Source organism: Thunnus thynnus, chromosome 22 (assembly GCF_963924715.1).
Source record: "Thunnus thynnus chromosome 22, fThuThy2.1, whole genome shotgun sequence".
NCBI classification, from domain to species: Eukaryota; Metazoa; Chordata; class Actinopteri; order Scombriformes; family Scombridae; genus Thunnus; species Thunnus thynnus.
In genome coordinates this window covers 22,467,767-22,487,682 of record NC_089538.1, presented here as the reverse complement: position 1 = coordinate 22,487,682, position 19,916 = coordinate 22,467,767, and the positions used below count along the sequence as shown (strand labels likewise).

Genomic DNA, 19,916 nt, shown 5'->3' with positions numbered 1-19,916 from the left:
TGACACATTTGATATGTAGGTTCAAACCAGAGTAAAGACTAAGATCTCTTCTTCTTCTTCTTCTCTTCACAGTGAACGGGAATCGGTCTGTTTCTTCCTCCATCATCAACGACAAGTACAAAGTCGGTAAAGTAATTGGAGATGGAAACTTCGCCGTGGTGAAGGAGTGCGTGGAGAGGTAGATAAACCAAACTAATCATTTAAATGATGACAATTAGAAGAAAACTCCAAATCCCATAATGCTCCTCTCTCATTGATGTCAGTCCACTTATTGGTTAGTTAAAAAGATCCTAAATTAGCTTCAACTGTACATCAATTTATCAGGAAATCTTTAAGTCTTCACCATAAAATAGTAAATCAGATCAGTTGGGTTTCAAAAATAACAGCAAGTTATTTATTTGGGTTAAAGCTTAAATGATCAATCGATGATCAATCAACAGATTTTGATAATTGATGTAATCTTTTAAGTAATTTATATCAATCAAAAATGCCAAATAAATGCTGGTTCCAGCTTCACCAATGTGAGGATTTGTCTTTTCTCTCTTTTTCAGTAATGATTGGATCATTTTTTGGATAGTTTTTATTCATTTCATTCATTCAAATTTTTTTATTGTTAAGTGAACACAAAGACACACATAACACAGGACAAGACAAGAGGGAGAAGCAATAAAACACAAAAGAAAAAAAAAAACCCAAACCAAATTTTAGTCATATTTTTGGATTTCTTTATTCTATATACACATGTGAAGTTGTTTGGTTGGTTTTCTGTTTGATTTCATTGTAAATGGAATATTTTTTTGGTTTTGGACTGGTGATCAGACAAAACAGAGCATTTGGATGCGTCACCTGGTCAATTAATCAAACGACTTTGATAATTTAATAATTTTTTAAAGCAAAAATACCAAACATGCTGGTTTGAGCTTCTCAAATGTGATGATGTAACGTTTATCTTTGTCGTACATGATAGTAAACAAAACGAGACATATGAAGACGTCACCTTTGACTCTGGGACATTAAAATGGGCATTTTTCACTATTTTCTGATAATTTATAAACCAAACAATGAATTGATGATGAAAATAATAATCTCAGTTGCAGCAGTGATGGTCTAATGTTCATGTTTCTGGTGTGTTTTGATTGACAGGTCGACAGGACAGGAGTACGCTCTGAAGATCATTGATAAAGCTCGCTGCTGCGGGAAGGTAACACTCATTTATATTTAGATTCAGAACATTCATACATGCAAATTATTATAAGAATAACAACTAAAATACAGAAGCAGAGGCTTTCATTCATCTGATGGTCGCCTCTGCAGAGTGTTTTACATCCCACTTATTCCATGAAATTAATTAAACTGCTTAAACCACAAACTTCAGCCAATCAGAAACAAGCATTTATCCAAACCATAAAATAATAACGACTAAAAACACGACAGGAACCAACAACAGTTTAATGTTATCATGTTTATTGCAGGATGATGCTACATATGTAGACAAACTTATAAATAAAATGTGAATTTTCTATGTATTTTCATGACGATTTATGTGATCCAGCATGAAATAATACAGCAATATCAGCTCGTGGCTAATGTTAGCTTCATGCTAGGTCACCTAAATGTCCAACAGATATTCACCATAAAATCCACATCAGTCCTGAAGTTGTTTAGAGTTTGAAGCTCCTTCTGTCTTCCAAACACTGCACTGATGTTTATGTAGGTTGTGGTGCAGAAATGATACCCCGTTCATGTCATATTGGATCATATCGGTAATTATGAGTTTCCGACTTGTAGGTAACGTTCATATTAATATATAAGTTGTAATTATATCTGGGGAACTTAATCTAAAGGCTCTGATGCATCCAATTTAGCACTTTATAATTCAGAGGTGACAAATCACATCAAACACTTTTGTTCAATGTAATTAAAGCCAAATTTAATGGATCAAGTGTTGTCAATCTCCACACGTCCAACTCTGTAATCATGTGTCTTAATGATGTGAACGCTCCCTGGTCGTTACCATGGTAATCTTTCCCATCTCTACCATTCATCATGTATCAAGGTCAAAGTAATCTTTATTGTCCTCAAGGGACAATTTGTTGCACAGCCAGCAGTAGATGAATACAATCAACAACACAAACCAACTTACACTCAAACAAATTACACAAAAAAAGACAAAAAATTACATAATACTGCTCAAAAAGCCAATGGTAGCAGGCACGAATGAGTTTTTAAGTCTATTGGTCCTGAATCTATGCAGAATATATGTGCGACCAGATGGAAGCAGCTCGTACTCGTTGAACAGTAGGCGACTACGGTCAGCCAGCACTGACTGGACCTTTGTGACTTTGTGGCAGCGATTTCACTGCACATTCTTACAATCCCCTCCAACCTATTCCTGTTTATCAGGGTGAGTGACCCAAAACCAGCAGATAAAAGAAAAGGTTAAAACAGACTCAATAAAACATTTTCATAAAAGAGGTCAACGTTAAAAGTTCATGCGCTGGTGAGCCTTTCCACAGACAGCATCAATGTTAGGGTCAAATGTTAATTTGTTGTCGATTATCGTCCCCAGATACTTGTGCCGCATATCAACCAAGTGCAGAGCTCACTGTGTGTAGTTCAGGGGGGCTGCGAGATTGGAACGCTCCCAGAAAAGCTCAGCTCTGCTTCGCTTGTTTACAAAACGTGAAATCTCAGGAGCCAATGAGGTAACAGATGAGTGACTGAACTTTATCAACAACACAGCTGCTAATAAATGAACAAACTGGACTTTAGATTCTACCTCCACTGTCACATAACTCAGTTATTTATTTCTGTTGCCTCCTTTATACATTTCATGCACATCATTTATTTGCCCATAGCACAGTTTATATTTCTTTTGTACAGTCAATATTTCATATCCCATTTCACAACTATTGTAATTCTGTTCTGCAAATAGATTTTAATTTAAATTTTAATATTATTTAGTTTATTTCATTATTACTTACTTTTGCTCTATTTTTTATTATTTATTATGCTTACATCCTTGGCTAATAAAACCGATTCTGATGAAAGATGGTAGATCATGTAAACACCAAACCGCAGCTGCAGGATGAAAACAACATACAAAGTGAATCCAAACACTGAATATTACACATGTCCAAAGGTTTAATAAAGAAACGTTTAGATTATCAAGCATGAGACAGAAAAAAGCCAAAAATGAGAGCAACATCTACAATTAGAAAATCACATGATATGAAAAAACCCATCATCCCAAAGCCTTCTGATATGTACATAAAAACACTAAACTGTCTGAAAAAGAGCTGCAGCCTGTAAAGGATATAAAATCAAACTTGTTTGTTTTTTCCATAACTGTGTATTCGTCTTGAGATGTGGATGCTCTGTCTGTGTGTTTGTGTTTTATCATCATGAGAGTTAAAAAACCACATCCTGAAAATCTGTGTGTGTGTGTGTGAACAGGAACACCTGATAGAGAACGAGGTGTCGGTGCTGCGGAGGGTTCGACATCCCAGCATCATCGAGTTAATCGAGGTGGACGAGACGCCCTCTCAGCTGTTTCTGGTCATGGAGCTCGTTAAGGTTCCTCATCATCTTCTCTCTGTTTCTACATCTTTCAGTCTTTGCAGCTGAGAATATAAAGAAATATTTGAAGGGTGTGTGAAAAAACAGTTATTTTTCTCTCTCCGCCTCCTTCAGGGTGGCGACCTGTTCGACGCCATCACCTCCTCCACAAAGTACAGCGAGCGCGACGCCAGCGCCATGGTGTTCAACCTGGCCGGAGCCATCAAATACCTGCACAGGATGAACATCGTCCACCGAGACATCAAACCAGAGAATCTGCTGGTACACACACACACACACACACACACACACACACACACACACACACACACACACACACACACACACACACACACACACACGTTCACTGAATTTATATATATATATATAAAATCAGCCAAAATGAGAGGAATATTAATATAAAAGCAGTCAGTTAGGAGCTGATTTTTGTTTTGGAAAACAATCTTTAACAGATAATTTACATGATATATCTTCCACATTTAATTGTTGTAGTGTTTTTGAAAGGGGTTTGGTTATACATGAATAACAAAATATGGCTACGCTTTACTATTACAATATTAAATCCCCCATTTAGCATCTATAATCAGTATAAACATTTAATAAATGGCTAATAAGTCACTAAAATGTACTTATAAGCAGATATGAGGATATTTTAAAGTGTTTATTAATTTTTCAACAGTTATAACTTCTCTTATGAAGACATTTTATATTATTATAACCGTGTTTTACTATATTGTAATTCATTATCTGTTTATACAGCAGCCTCCACTTATGGATGCCAACAGGAGGAGTTATGATTGTTGGGAAATACATTAATGTATCTGCTTACAGCTTTATTATAGTGTCTGTTTTTGTACTGCTTATAAATGATAAATAGGGGGATTTAAAGTGTTACATACATTTAAATATCATAAAAAATCATAATACAAATGATGAAATTAAAAATAAGTTTACATCACCAGTAAACTCTCCTTTTTACACTGTTTTTGGACACAATATTTGAAACTTGTAGAAAATATGAAAGTATTAAAAATACATTACAGTGTTTATTTATAGCATAAAATTTGATTCAACCACAGTATTAGTTTTTTAGTAATAAATGTAAATACAGCTGCAACCAATGATTATTTTCATAATCTATTAATCGATCTATTTCTATTTCTCTTTCAATTAATCAATTATTTGTTTTGTCTGTAAAATGTTGGAAAATTTAGAGGATTGTGAAAAAGTTTCCCCTGGGCTCAACATGACTCTTGTTATATGTCTTGTTTTGGAGTTCAAAAACAAAAGTTATTCAGTTTACGGTGAGATAAAACAGAAAAAATCATCACATTTGAGGAGCTGTAACCAGCAAATTCTGCTTGAAAAGTAAATCTAATGATTATTTGATTATCAAAATATTTTCCTATTTTAATTTTCTGTCGATTAACGAGTGAATGAATCAACTAATTGTTTGAGCTCTACTTGTAAATCCACAACAGCATTTATTTCACAGAAGGCAGTATTAATGTAACAAAGATAAATCATTTTCATTTATTAGCTGCAGTTGATGAAATATGTGTTTACTATCAAGTTTATTAAAAAAAAATCTTTTAAATCCAAAGTTCTGTTTAATTATACGTTAAATCTACTCTGTGGTGTCGTTTTACCTGCTTCAGCTTCATCTGTTTGTGCACTTTGGGAGGATTTTGAAGTGTTCGTCTCTGTGTACTGCAGGTCTGTGAGTATCCAGACGGCACCAAGTCTTTGAAGCTGGGTGACTTTGGTTTGGCGACGGTGGTTGAAGGACCGCTGTACACCGTGTGCGGCACACCAACGTACGTCGCACCGGAGATCATCGCTGAGACTGGGTGAGAAAGAAAAAGAGTTGAAAATCAGTTTCTGGGTATTAACTGTTAAAAAAAGGTTTGCAGACATTTATTTCAACCTGTTCTGTGTGTGTAGTTACGGTCTGAAGGTGGATATTTGGGCAGCAGGAGTGATCACCTACATCCTGCTGTGTGGATTCCCTCCATTCAGAAGGTCAGTGAATATGTTTTCCCAATAATAAATAAGTCTGCTAGATTCATTCACTGCTTATATTTTGTAGTTTTTCTCTCATAAATACCTGATAATTATTGTTAATTTTGTCAAATTAATTAATTGCATTGCCCGCCTCCTTTTCCTCAGTGAGAATAATGTCCAGGAGGAGCTGTTTGATCAGATCCTCAGAGGGAAGCTGGAGTTTCCATCTCCAGACTGGGACAACATCAGTTTGCCTGCCAAGGTACCAGTCAGTCAGTGACATACTGACACTATCAGAAGTAAACATGTCATCAGATGGAGCATTCAGACATTTAAGTCTTCTTGAAAACAACAAACTAAAACAAACAAGGCTGTGCTGCAGTTTAACAAGATGATTTAATGAAGTTTATTAGTAATCTGTTGTATTAAAGGCTGGGTGTGAACTATAAACTGAAAACTGCCAAATACTGACGGTTGTCACCTGATGTTTGGCCAGATTGTTAAAGTATTTTAAAGTAAAGGAAATGGGAACTAAAACTAATGGTGGATGATGGTGAAAGAGCTCTAGGAACACGTCAGAAAACAAAAAATTACTTGGATTTTTGGAATAATATTTTGCTTGCAGTACTGTAGTTGCAGTTTGCTTGCCTTTGCACAGTGCACATATTGCTTTATTTCCTATATATATATAACTGTATAAAACAGTTAAGTATGTGGATTTCTTGTATACTAAGTGCAAAAAACAGTATACTATAAAGATAAGTAAAGTACAATTAGTATGTGGTAGGGACACAGCTTTAGTCATAAATCATAATTTTGTTAACTTTCTGCATTTGTAGAGTGTTTTAGTACATCTAGGCAGTACATCTATTAACACATGATTGCAGACATTTTACTGCAGGCTGCTAACAGTCACATGACCTGTTCCACAGATGCTGATTAGTCAGATGCTGCAGGTGAACGTAGATGCTCGTTTCACTGCCGAGGAGGTCCTGTCACACCCCTGGGTGACGGTGAGAACACAAGAACACACACAAACATGTAAAAACACATATTATACAGTACATACAGTCACTCTTCTTATGAAAAGTACTTTGTGACCTTAAAGTGGAAGCAAATATTTTTTAAGTTTGCCATTTATGAAATATCAATATAGCGTCATTAATTTAAAACACCAAGCTGTATTCCTCTTTCTAAAACATTTTCTACTTTGTTTTTACTTTTACAAAGTTCATTTGCATATTTTCATTGTGAGATCATCACTGTTTCATCATATGTTACCTTTCATGATGAAAAACCTTGTTATTGATATGTGTTTCTACAGGATGAGGCTCCCGCCGACTCCAACACTGTGAGCAGCACTGAAGAGCAGCCCAGCGGAGAAACACTGGAACCAGAGCAAGAATCCCCAATTTTGGAAACCAAACAAGTTCCCTCACCTCTGGTCTAGAACATGTCCCCCTTTCATCTACTGGAAACCAAACAAGTTCCCTCACCTCTGGTCTAGAACACGTCCCCTTTCATCTACTGGAAACCAAACAAGTTCCCTCACCTCTGGTCTAGAACACGTCCCCTTTCATCTACTGGAAACAAAACAAGTTCCCTCACCTCTGGTCCAGAAAACGTCCCCTTTCATCTAATGGAAACCAAACAAGTTCCCTCACCTCTGGTCTAGAACACGGCCCCTTTCATCTAATGGAAACCTAACAAGTTTCCTCACCTCTGGTCTAGAACACGTCCCCTTTCATCTACTGGAAACAAAACAAGTTCCCTCACCTCTGGTCCAGAAAACGTCCCCTTTCATCTAATGGAAACCAAACAAGTTCCCTCACCTCTGGTCCAGAAAACGTCCCCTTTCATCTACTGGAAACAAAACAAGTTCCCTCACCTCTGGTCCAGAAAACGTCCCCTTTCATCTAATGGAAACCAAACAAGTTCCCTCACCTCTGGTCCAGAAAACGTCCCCTTTCATCTAATGGAAACCAAACAAGTTCCCTCACCTCTGGTCTACAACACGGCCCCTTTCATCAGCTGGAAACCTAATAAGTTCTCTCACCTCTGGTCTAGAATACATCCCCTTTTATCAACTGAATACAAGTTCCCTCAACTCTGGTCTAGAAAATGTCCCCTTTCATCTACTAGAAACCAAACAAGTTCCCTCACCTCTGGTCTAGAACATGGCCCCTTTCATTTAATGGAAACCTAATAAGTTCTCTCACCTCTGGTCTAGAATACATCCCCTTTTATCAACTGAATACAAGTTCCCTCGAACTCTGGTCCAGAAAACGTCCCCTTTCATCGACTGGAAACCAAACAAGTTTCTCACCTCTGGTCTAGAACACGGCCCCTTTCATCTAATGGAAACCAAACAAGTTCCCTCACCTCTGGTCTAGAATACGTCCCCTTTCATCTAATGGAAACCAAACAAGTTCCCTCACCTCTGGTCTAGAATACGTCCCCTTTCATCTACTTGAAACCAAACAAGTTCCCTCAAATTTGGTCTAGAACTAACCCCCTTTCCCATTTCATCTACTGGAAACAAAACAAGTTCTCACATCTCCGGTCTAGAAGATGTCTCAATTTATCAACTGAATAAAGAGCCTAAACACATCCAGTACCTTCTGCTATAAAGTGGAAACCAAACATGCTGACTCAACTCTGGTCTTGAACCAGTCCTCTTTCATCTACTGGAAACTTAACAAGTCTCCCACCACTCTTCCCATTTTAACAACAGGATACTGAAAATCTTGAACTTGGAACATCTTCTACGGGTGATGAAACCAGTTGCCCCACTTTTGTTCCAGAAGAAGTCCCCTTTCATCTACCAGATACCAAACAAGTTTCATCACCTGTGGTCTAGAGCACATCTTTGTTGTTCTCCTGGAAGTTACCTCAAATGTGGTCTACAACCCATCCCTTTCTGGTAACCAAACAAGTTTGCACACCTCTAGTCTGTAACTTGTTCCTGTTTTTTCTACAGAAACTAAATGAGTTCCCTCAAATATGGTCTTAATCCAGTCCTGTTCAACTGGGAGCCAAACAAGTTCCCTCACCTCTGGTCTAGAATTTGTCCCATTTTATCTAGTGGATAGAGAACAAGTTCCCTCAACTGTTGTCTGGAATTCGTTTCTGTTTCTTCAATGTGAAACCAAATGAGTTACTTCACATCTGTTCCAGAAGACGTCTACTTTCTTCTACTGGATACTGAACAAGTTACATCACATCTGGCCTAGAACCCATTCCAGTTTTTCTCCTAGAAACCAAACACAAAGTTCACTGGAACACACATCCCTTTTCATGTACAGAAAAACAGTTCCATCATCTCTGGTCTAGAATACGTTCCAGTTCACCTACTGGAAACCAAAAGAGTTCCCTCAGATCTTGCCTAGAACACCCTTTCATTTGCTGGACACTGAACGACTTCCCTCACTGGTTGATCCAGAAGTGTCCAGTTTCATCTACTGGAAACCCAAACAAGTTCTAACTGCTGGACCAGAACCGTCCAGTTGCTTCTATTTGACACCAAACCAGTTCCCCTAACTGGTCGACAACATGTCTTGTTTCATCTACTAGAAACCATTTCTGGTCTAGAGCACATCCACTGGAATACAAACTGGTTCTGCAAACCCCCCTCTCGTCTAGCATTAAATCAACTGAAAACTACAAAAATGTTTCCTCTGCTGCTGTAATGTAGGAAAGTATTTACTTCCTCTTTAATAAGCTCTATTGAATCCACTTTGCTCTATAAGAGGAGTCCTATTTCGTTTTGGCTAGACAGTAATGAAGTCGCCTCACTGCTGCTTGAAGGACATGCACCATATCGGCACTGGGAAACCATGAAGGTGCTATTGGACACATCCTGTTTCAACAACCAGTGTCTCATGGGCTTGGACCATTTTGTGGAAGTGGCCCTTACCTCTGGTCTGAATGACACCATTTCAACTTTGAGGCTCTAACAAAAGGCCTCAAACTACTTTCGTAAAGGATATAACAACTGATTCATTCGTAAACGTTCCCTCTGGTACAGGGATTATTTTCTCTGTCGTCCCTGCCGCTTCGCGACCAGGATGTCTTCCATTTATTCTGGGAAATGTCCCGTTTCTCCTGCCTTTAACCTCCAGCTCTCTTTCTGCTGGCCTGAAGGACGATTTCCATTTCTCCGACTTGGCACCCACCAATCTGAGGAGATATAGTACTGTGCCTGATTACGCTGCTGATGAATTCCTCTTAATATCCTAAATCTCAGCCCTTTCATTTCCTGTATCTACACATAAGGCTCATTGTTTTCAGTTTTTACAGATTTTTGCTAAGATATACCTGGGGTTTTGAAAAGGAGCAGATCGGTTTACAGGAACAGGTTGACATTTTTGGAAATACATATAAAGATTAGGTGCAGTGGGAAACAGCTAGCCTGGCTCTGTCAAATCTTCAAAAATACACCTACTAGCACCTCCAAAGCTCAATAATTATCTATTTTTTAAGATCTGTTCACAAACAGAAATGTAAAAATGTCAATTTGGGATTTAAGAGGAAGATGGATTGTGTAATTGCTTAAAACAAGATTTTATCCATCTACCCAATACTGCATCTTTGCCGGCTGGCTGTTGCTATTGAAAAGACTCTGGCAAGTCACTGCTACTGGCTGTTGTTTGCAAAATAGTTACAGGACAAAATTCCTTATAAAACCATCAATTGTCTTTTTTACATTTTTGTTTATGTACAGATTGAACAAATACGTCATATATACACTACTTCTTATAATAATAGTCCAATCTTCTCATCTAGCTCTCGGCAAGAAAGCTCAAGTATTTTCCTATTAATATAAGCTTGCTTTCACCCAGGCTTTATATTCCTACGCATGTAAGTAGTTGTCTGATTGAAAAAGACACTTATCACGAAAGTTTACAGTAAGCAAAGTCCTCCAGCAGTTTGATGACCACTGCTCAGACAATGCTTCTGTAAATGGATGGTTAATTATAGAGTGATCGCGTTGCAATTGTTAGTTTTAAAACCCAATTTCGGTTAGTGTTGATTTTTTTTTTTTTAAACTGGATAAATAGTCTAAATAAATAAAAAGTTACAGGATATGTTTTTGAAAAATAAAAAACTTTAAACAATGAGCCCTATTTACACAGATTCTTTCACTCCACTGAAGGACACTTCCCATCAACAATCAAACCCGTCCTTCACCTATCCCCCAGGCTTTGTACTGTATCTCAAATGAACTGAGAGACGACTTCCAAACCTCATTTTAGCTAATTTCTAGGACAAGTTCAACAACCTTCCCAGGTTTCACCTGCAGTATGACTGAGCTAAGGGCACGTTCCAATCCAAAACCACAGCTCCCTGCCTTTCCTCCTGCCTGCAGTTTTACGGAGGATGAAATATGTTGTAAATAGTGTAAATATCACTCTGTCTGTTGGTGTCTGTCTGTGTGAGTCGGTTGTGAAGTAGGTTAACAGTAGCAGTTTGAAATAAAAAAATACTACAATGAAAAGAAATAATCTTGTCATAGACATGTGTCAGCACCCCAAAAAAACCTTGTTTTTTCCTGAAAAGCCAACATTTCTTGAATAAAAAAAGATTTTCCAAGTTCATATAAAAACATTTTGACATTTTAAAATGTATTTTCAGTAGTTAGTTAAAAAAACAAGGTGAAAAACAAAAGATTCAAGGTTTCTGAAGGGTGTTGACAAACTGTAATGAAAGAGTTCTTACCTTCAAGTTGAGTTCAGATACTTCCTGATAGATCTGGTAGCAAATGTTGCCTAGCAACAAAGAAACGGTTCCAGGAAAGGACGGGACAGTGGCGGATCTCTTTCCTTATGTGGTCACATGTCTGTGAGATGTGACATAGTGGGTCGTCCACCAATCATATCGCTCCATCCACACATCCATCATGTTGTCTGTTGATGTTACTGGTTATTAGAATCACTGAGCTTGTGCGTGCGAGTGCGTGCGTGTGTGTGTGTGTGTGTGTAAATAAGTGCGTATGAGTGATTTCCACAATGAAATTTAACTTAAAATCGTGGAAATGGGGGAAACTATGAGGTACAGTGTGTATGTGTGTGTGCATAAAGGGAAGGGGAGTCATTTTTTTTAAACTTGAAAAGAAGTGTCAGTCGTCATCTGGATAAATGTGTTGACCTGATGCAGTGTTATGACCTTTGAACTTAGCACGACTTCTCCATGGCCTTGACCTTTTGGTTGGAGCCACTGATTAAGAGTTTGGCGATGATGTGCTGTGGAGGCCATGGTTCAAACTTTGAGCTTTCTGTCACTTTGAGCTTCTAAAAAGACATAACCAGAAAAGACAGATTTAACGACTGACATTTGCAGATGACAGTTGTCTCAGTCAAGTTTATGTAGTTAACCAGTTCAAATGGCAGCATCGGGTTCAGACTTGTACAGATTTGAATTTTAATAATCAAACATTTGTTGTAATCATGAGACTCACGATTAAACATTAAACAAGCTTTTTATTTCAGCAGTGCAGACTCTCCACTAGGTTGGTAACAATACCTTTGTCTCACTATTTGGTACTGTACAATACACTTTGTTGTACGTTTGAATTTTAAAAAAACACTTTGTGAAAGCAGAAGATTCCTTATCTGATCAAATCTAAGAATGAGTGTTTTTAAGTTTAACAACAGGATTTAAAACAGTTTTTATCAAAGATTTTGGTGCAGAAACATTCTGCAAATAGTCCAGTTGGTCACAAAACCCAACTAGCAAATTTGCAACAAAGAAAAATGATGAAGCCAAATCCAGGAAAACTTAAAGTGCTCTTGAGGATATAGAAAACTCTTCAAGTACTCTTAGGCAGAGCAAGGAGAGGAGTCATATTAAAATCTTATATTGGTTAAAACACCAATTTAATCAAAGTAATTTTGATATTTCTGACCACCAACAAAGGCAATGTCTGTTTTTGTTTTATCTTTTTTCAGAAAATCAGTCATTTTTTCAACATTTTCAGGCAGCAGTTCAGTGTTCAACACTTCAGTGTTGATTTACACACAGTATTCAGTTGCACCCACTAGTATTAAATGTATGTTAAAGAAAATGAGCACCCTTTAAGACGCAGAATTGATCACATTTTGTTATTCCAATTTTTTTAGTCCGTCCATTTTTTTCAGCACCATGATGCATATTGCCACATTTTTTGTCAGTCATAATAGTCAGAATTTATAATTTTGCTGTGGATGTTTGTGGCCTTAGTGCAGAAAAATTACACACTTCTCAAACACATTACAAAACAAATCACTGTAAAGTTGTCTCTCTGCCAACACTAAGTATTATAATACCAATTATTACTAACTAACTAATTATTTATCGCACTTAGACCCTCCTTACTGAATTACTGGAGAGGAAGTGTGGAGCCAACATGGCCGCCAATGAAAATGGCAACAGCAGTCAACTCTCTTAATCAGTGGCTTTGACCTTTGACCTTCTATGCCTGCTATGAACCCAGTAGTCTTAATTATTTTCTCTTTGCTTTATACCAAACCAAAAGGAGCCTTCTGTTGATGGTGTGCAGCCACACCCGGGTCGACTAGCAGCTGAAATCTTTTCAGTTCACATCACTTTTGTGTTAAAGTGTTATGCTATCTGTTAGCTCTTTGTCTCTCCAGCTGATGTATAGTGAGCCAGAAGGAGGAAAACGTGTTAAAGGTGGTTTTACCCCCTTTTGCAAACATTTTTCAAAATCCTTATACATGTTTCACTTTAGTTTACTATGCAATGAAAATCAACTTGCAGACACTTTGAACTTTGTTCAATTAATCACAAAATAAGTCATTAATAATTTTTTGTCTAAGTTACTTTATAGTTTTCTCACACTGCAGTTGCGAGCAGGAACCTCTTACATGTTGGTGCATTAAAGAACGCTCAAACAAATGATGATTAAACGAAGCACTGTGTGAGCTGAATCGTTGGAGAATGAATTAAACCCAGAAGACAATTAAGAAACATGAACATTGCATAAAGCTTAATGTGAATTTCATGTTGCTCCTGTTGTTCCTGAATTACAGATGTTAGAGGTTCCTTGAATGCACCAAGAAAGACTTTTCAATTTAGTATTAAAGATGCCACATACTTGTGACCTACTAGAAAGTAACATCATTGTATCTTCCAGGCTGTAAATGCTATTTGGTAATTCAAAATGTGGGAACCCTCAAATCGTAAATAGTTTGTTTTTCCTGACACATAATGTACAGCTTTTATTTTTCTGTCATGAGGCTGTTAGAAATCAGAATGTAGTTGTGTATATGACACTGACAAGTTCTTTGAGGAAAACCTAGATTAATTTTATTGTTAAGACAAACTAACATTCATGTTCATAAAGTCCTTGGAGAGGTTAAACTCTTGTCTAATCACTAACAACAGGAAAGTACTTAAAATGTGGTTTATGCATTATATGCAGTCACCAAACTAGTGTGTTTTAGCTGCTGTTCACAATGATCAATATAGATTCCATTGTTTTATTTTAGGCTTCTTGTGCCTTTTCACCAATTTCTGCATCCAAGTCATAATTGGGGGATCAAGACAATTACTTAAAGTTGTGTAAGATTAATCTGTCTTTTAATCCTGTGTGGATCACAGTTGAATGTCTTAGAAAGTTCAGTTTTCTTTTATCACTTTCGCTAACAATGAAAAACTATTGCATTACTTATTTGAGAAACAAATCATAAATTGTAAGTATTATCAACGTTTATGTGTGTCACAGTTAAAAGTCTATCGGAAAATACAATCATTGAGTTTTTTTTTTACAGCTTTCAGAAATGTTGAAGCGAATGAATGAACATTTCAATTCCCTCAAACTGTGTTAACACTAAAGCAGCTTTCACAGGTGAGCAGAGTTTAGCATTTTGGAGACAATCTTATCTGCAGTGTGCTGAGCCGAGTCCAAACACATCAAGTAACTGATTTGATTTCAGAGTAGTTTGACCCTGGGTGGCTGTGGTTACTTGGCCCTTTGTGTGTGTTTTTAGCCAATGCAGTGTGCGTGTACATATGTGTGATCATTCCACATCATGCCTCATTTTAGACAGGAACAGATTTTTTTTTTATTAAGTGCTGTAGACAAATTAGGATATTGAAACAAACTGGACTGGTTTTCCTAAAAGGAGTCTTTGGGTTTGAGGTCAATCAGCTGAAACATATCAAACAGTTGCAGGATTCATGTTGAATCACTTCATAATGGGTTTAGTAACATGATCTTCTCAGTATAAAGCTTCTTAAATGTATTATTTTGAAGACAATCCAATTTCTGGAAGGACCAGATTAATGTTTAATTTGAACTCCTGAACATTAAACAAATATTTTATAATTGCAGCATAAAAGTGTTATTTCTTTACAGCTCGTTAACCTCGATACTGATGAGCTCTGTACTTCAAAATTTCCCAAAACTGTTGCTTGAAATTGTAAGAATCTGAGTAACTCGGCTGTTTGACATCTGAGTGTTTCGCTCTGCGAGATCCTTTTAGGAAAACTAGTCCTGGGTTAAAGTGGAAGGAGAAGTGAGAACAACAGTGTTTTCAGGACATGTTGTAGACATGTTTTAATGCTAACAATGATCTGTAATGTGACGTGTGTTGATATGAAACATGTATGTTTGTTGGGATCAGGGTGCAGGCATTCGGCGATAATGAAAAACCCTGATTTGTATTGAGAAAAGATGCATTCAACTGTGAAAATAAAACTAATGCAGTGGCATCACGTTAACCTGCTCTGTCTGAGTTATTGTTGTATTGAAACAGTTATAAAGTGATTTTTGACCTTTACAGCAGCAGCACAGGTGTTTGGACAAAGGTCAAGTTTTAGGCTTTTTCTATGTCAATTACAGAGATGGAAAGTAACTAAGTAGATTTACTCAAGCACCATTTTTAGGTAATTACACATTACCAGAGTAGTGGAAATTTGGGATGAATTCAGATGTAAATATTTGACTTCTTAGTCCAGTTTATCTGACGGCTGGAGTTACTGGCTGTACTGAAGATTCAGATTTTACATTCAACATGAGACACAATGAGCTCATTTAGTATTGGCAACATGAAAAATGGGATAATGAGATTTGGAATAAGCCAAAACTTATTACATATGATTTAATCAGTAGTTTAGTAAACTTTGAATTCTGTGAAATTTAATCAGCATAAAAAGAGAAGATCTCTATGTGATATCTTACCAGGATGTCATGTTCATATTGAAGAACAGGATTAGCTTTGTCAGTTATGTGAGTTAAATAAAGTAGAAAATGAAATGCGTTTTGTTTTGTATCATAACTTCAGAAAGAAGTTAAATGAGATGACTTTCTTATGGAAGATGTTGAAATTATGAAAACACTTTTGCTCTGTGTGAGTATTTGGACAAAGTCTGGTTATTAAGAAAAAATGTTTTCAACACGTAGCTTTTATATTGTTTTGGGTTATTTTATTTGTTTTTCTGTGTAAAACATGTTTTCCCTCTAATTCACACAGTATGTAGTTTGCAACAATGATTTGTTTTTCTTTGGAACATGAATGTCTATCACCGGAAGTTGTTATTTCTGTCGTATTATTGTGTCATGTAATAGACCATTTTAATGGTAAGACATGAATGTAAAAAAGAATCCTGAAGTCATTCATATTAAGTTTCATATCATCTTACACTCTTTCATTTCTTCTTTTCTTCGTTGAATCTGTCCTTCTTTCTTTCCTCCTTCAGCTGATCTAAAAGCATGAAAAACCTCAAAATTGGATATTTCTTCACTCAACTGTGACACTTATTGTCACTGTGAGAAAACTATATGGCAAAAAGTATGCAGACACCCTTGTTGCTTTCTACCATCCTTCCTGTATTTCCAAAGCTACATAATAAAGTTCTATTGTGGGGCCACTTCAAACTGTAAATATGTGAATGAGGGTCAGGAATGCTGACAAGGTTCAAACTGCTCCATCTCCTGTAATGAAGCAGAACTACTAACCCCTCCCTTTCCTCAGAGAACTTTGACTGTATACTTCCTGGTTGCTGCTGATTTCACAGATCTATAAGTTTAGAGATGGGTGTAACCAACATGCTGTAAAGTGCAAGAGCCAACGAGCCACTTTACTGCAGATCAATGTGCAAAAGGAAAGAGAGGTTTGGCTGTGTGTGACGTTTTTGCTATGCAGAGCTCCTTTGCTATGAGGAAAGTGAAACTCATGTGACTTTAACCATCATTGAGAGGTGAAATGGCACAGCGAGGAAATCAAGCAGACAGAATGAAATTCTGTTGTTCGATCTGTCTGGATCTACTGAAGGATCCGGTGACTATTCCCTGCAGACACAACTACTGCATTAGCTGTATTAAAACCTTCTGGGATGGATAAGATCAGAAAAACCACAGCTGTCCTCAGTGCCAAAAGACTTTCATACCAAGGCCTGACCTGGTGAAAAACACCATGTTAGCAGAGTTAATGGAGGAACTGAAGAAGACTCGACTAGGAGCTGCTCCAGCTGATCATTGCTATGCTGGACCTGAAGATGTGGCCTGTGATGTCTGTACTGGGAGGAAGCTGAAAGCCCTCAAGTCCTGTCTGGTTTGTCTGGCCTCCTACTGTGAGCAACACCTTCAGCCTCACTACGAGTCTCCTACTTTTAAAAAACACAAACTGATTGAAGCTTCTGTTAAACTTCAGGAGACCATCTGCTCTCGTCACAATGATGTGATGAAGATTTTCTGCCGCACTGATCATCAGTGTATCTGTATGCTTTGCTCCATGGATGAACATAAAGGCCACGACACAATCTCAGTTGCAGCAGAAAGGACAGAGAAGCAGAAGGAGCTCAGCGTAAGTCAGCAAAATATCCAGCAGAGAATCCAGGAGAGAGAGGAAGATGTGAAGGAGCTTCAACAGGAGGTGGACGCTATCAATCGCTCTGCTGATAAAGCAGTGGAGGACAGTGAGAAGATCTTCTCTGAGTTGATCCGTGACATTCAGAAAAGAAGCTCAGATGTGAAGCAGCAGATCAGATCTCAGCAGGAAACTGAACTGAATCAGGTCAAAGATCTTCAGGAGAAGTTGCAGCAGGAGATCAAGGAGCTCAAGAAGAAAGACGCTGAGCTGGAGAAGCTCTTACGCACAGAGGATCACACCCAGTTTCTGCACAAATACCCCTCACTGTCAGGTGTTTGTGGATCTGCAGGCTCTCCCAGAACCAACATTAATCATCTGTGGTACTTTAAGGATGTGATGGCAGCTGTGACAGCAGCCAGAGATAAACTGCAGATCATTCTTAGTGAGAAATGGCCACAACCAGAGCCGAAGACCAGAGTTGAGTTCTTACAATATTCACATCAGATCACACTGGATCCAAACACAGCAAACAGTTTTCTGGTTTTATCAGATGGGAAAAGGAAGATAACATTTAATGATAAAAATAAACCATATTCTCAAAATGCAGACAGATTCACTTGTATATCTCAGGTCCTCAGTAAAGATGGTCTGACTGGACGTTGTTACTGGGAGGTAGAGAGGAGCGGGGATGTTAAAATAGCAGTGGCATACAAGACTATTGGCAGATCAGGGGACTTTAATGCACATGTATTTGGATACAACGAGAGGTCTTGGACCTTACGTTGTTACACTGGATACATGTTCAGACATAATAAGATCTCAGCTGCCATCTCAGGCCCTCAATCCTCAAGAATAGGAGTGTACCTCGATCACGGTGCAGGTATTCTGTCTTTCTACAGCGTCTCTGAAACAATGACTCTCCTCTACAGAGTCCAGACCACATTCACTCAGCCACTCTACGCTGGACTTATGCTTTGGTTTAATGGAGACACTGCTGAGTTGTGTGAGTTCAAGTAGACACAGGGATGGTTAATGTTTATACCTGATTTATGACCATCATACTACATATCACATTGACATTTTAGTGCTGCAACTGAGGTGTTCATAAAATTCATTACAGGAAGAATGTTTGAAATACAAACTCACCAAAAGGTAGAAAATCGTTTTAGTGACTTTAAAAATCAAAAAAAACATCAGGTGTGTGCTAAGTTGCAAAAAAAATGACTTACTATGACAAAGAAAGGTGTTTACATTGGTGGTCAAAAGCAATACTATCAATATTAAACCGGTAGTTTCATTTACACAATATAGCTATACAGTATAAATATATAATGTATATCTCAATGAAAATGTATTACATTTTTCACATGGCTAACAATCACTTGACTTTCAATTTTGCTGCTCTTCATATTTTTCATGTTTGATAAATCTGGTTAATAATAATACGATAGTTGTTTGAAGGTTTTGTGATAATTGTTTTACTGAATACATCGTTTTATAATCTCTGCATTTCTGTTTAATAATTTTAAGGTGACAGCTAAAACAATTGTTTATTAACATCCAGTCCTCTGATGCAATTTTACAAAGTCACCCTGATGTTTTTTTAATTACTGTTTGTATAATGGCATGATTTTGGTGTTTGTGTTGGATAAATTTCATAGGTGGAACCATTGTGTTGGTGTAAAATACAGTGGTTGTTCATCAGTGTTTCTGATGAATAATAAATAAATCTAATAAATCTGTGCCTTATTGTTTACATTTACAGACAGTTTTTTTCTTTTTTGAGTGTGACCAGTCCCATTCTTGTAATCATCCAGCCTTTGTAAAGACAATCTAACATATACAAAATAAAATATAAATCACGATTTAGTAGATGTGTATTCACCATGTGAGCTGTATCAATGAAGAATGAATTAAACCCAGAAAACAAATAAGAAACATGAACGTTGCGTATAGTTTGATGTGTATTTGATGTTTTGTGGCACTAAAAATGTTGCAGTTCAGCTGCTAACTCCTGAATTACAGATGTCAAAAGGTTCCTTGAATGCACCAAGAGTTACTTCTCAATTTAGTATTTTATTCCTGTCTTGTACTGCATTCATTTTCCACAGAAAAAAATGGAACATACTTATGACCGACCAGAAAGTAACATCCTCCTATCTTCCAGGCTGTAAATGCTATTTGGTACTTCAAAATGTGGGAACAGTACAGTACAGTATTGTCTCTGAGTATACTATATGGCAAAACGTATGCAGAAACCCTTGTTAATCTCTACCATACTTCCTGTATATTAAAAGCTCCACAATAAATATTTATTGTGGGGCAGAGAACACTGCCAGCTCAAACTGACCGTAAATATGTGAATGAGGGCCATAAGTGCTGCCAAGGTGCAAACTGCTCCATCTCCTGAAATGAAGCACAACTATTAACCCCTTCCTTTTCTCAGAGAAGAAATTAATTAATAATAATATTAATATTACTTATATTATGTGATAGTTGTTTGAAGGTTTTTATGATGAA

At 37.2% G+C, this 19,916-nt stretch overlaps 2 protein-coding genes, 1 long non-coding RNA gene and 1 pseudogene across 7 annotated transcripts in view; 3 read left to right on the top strand and 1 right to left on the bottom strand.

Annotated features, from left to right (window-relative positions):
• Window positions 1-7,429, top strand: part of LOC137174991 (serine/threonine-protein kinase DCLK2-like) — a 30,053-nt gene extending 22,624 nt beyond the window's left edge. The window contains exons 9-17 of the mRNA XM_067580585.1: window positions 73-178; window positions 1,144-1,201; window positions 3,457-3,576; window positions 3,694-3,840; window positions 5,296-5,429; window positions 5,524-5,601; window positions 5,749-5,845; window positions 6,516-6,596; window positions 6,908-7,429. Coding sequence (XP_067436686.1) covers window positions 73-178; window positions 1,144-1,201; window positions 3,457-3,576; window positions 3,694-3,840; window positions 5,296-5,429; window positions 5,524-5,601; window positions 5,749-5,845; window positions 6,516-6,596; window positions 6,908-7,033 — 947 coding nt within the window. The 3' untranslated portion in view covers window positions 7,034-7,429. The remainder of the gene's footprint in view (window positions 1-72; window positions 179-1,143; window positions 1,202-3,456; window positions 3,577-3,693; window positions 3,841-5,295; window positions 5,430-5,523; window positions 5,602-5,748; window positions 5,846-6,515; window positions 6,597-6,907) is intronic.
• Window positions 3,125-19,916, bottom strand: part of LOC137174987 (SH3 domain-containing protein 19-like) — a 72,853-nt gene continuing 56,061 nt past the window's right edge. For 2 of the 5 annotated variants that reach the window (XR_010925526.1, XR_010925523.1), the window contains 7 exons: window positions 11,749-11,873; window positions 11,302-11,422; window positions 6,505-6,586; window positions 5,735-5,837; window positions 5,229-5,425; window positions 3,790-3,837; window positions 3,125-3,623 (listed from right to left, as the gene is read on the bottom strand). Coding sequence is in view for 1 of the 5 variants with exons in the window: in XM_067580576.1 (XP_067436677.1) it covers window positions 11,757-11,873 (117 nt within the window). In the remaining 4 variants the exon portion in view is untranslated. Of the gene's footprint in view, window positions 3,624-3,789; window positions 3,838-5,228; window positions 5,426-5,734; window positions 5,838-6,504; window positions 6,587-11,301; window positions 11,490-11,748; window positions 11,874-19,916 lie in introns of those variants that run through there. The other 3 variants (XR_010925525.1, XR_010925524.1, XM_067580576.1) reach the window with 3 other exon arrangements.
• Window positions 7,457-15,306, top strand: LOC137175027 (uncharacterized). Its single transcript, XR_010925537.1, has 2 exons — window positions 7,457-12,751; window positions 12,807-15,306. It is a non-coding gene; the product is annotated as an uncharacterized lncRNA (long non-coding RNA).
• On the top strand, window positions 16,760-18,414 carry LOC137174994 (tripartite motif-containing protein 16-like; annotated as a pseudogene).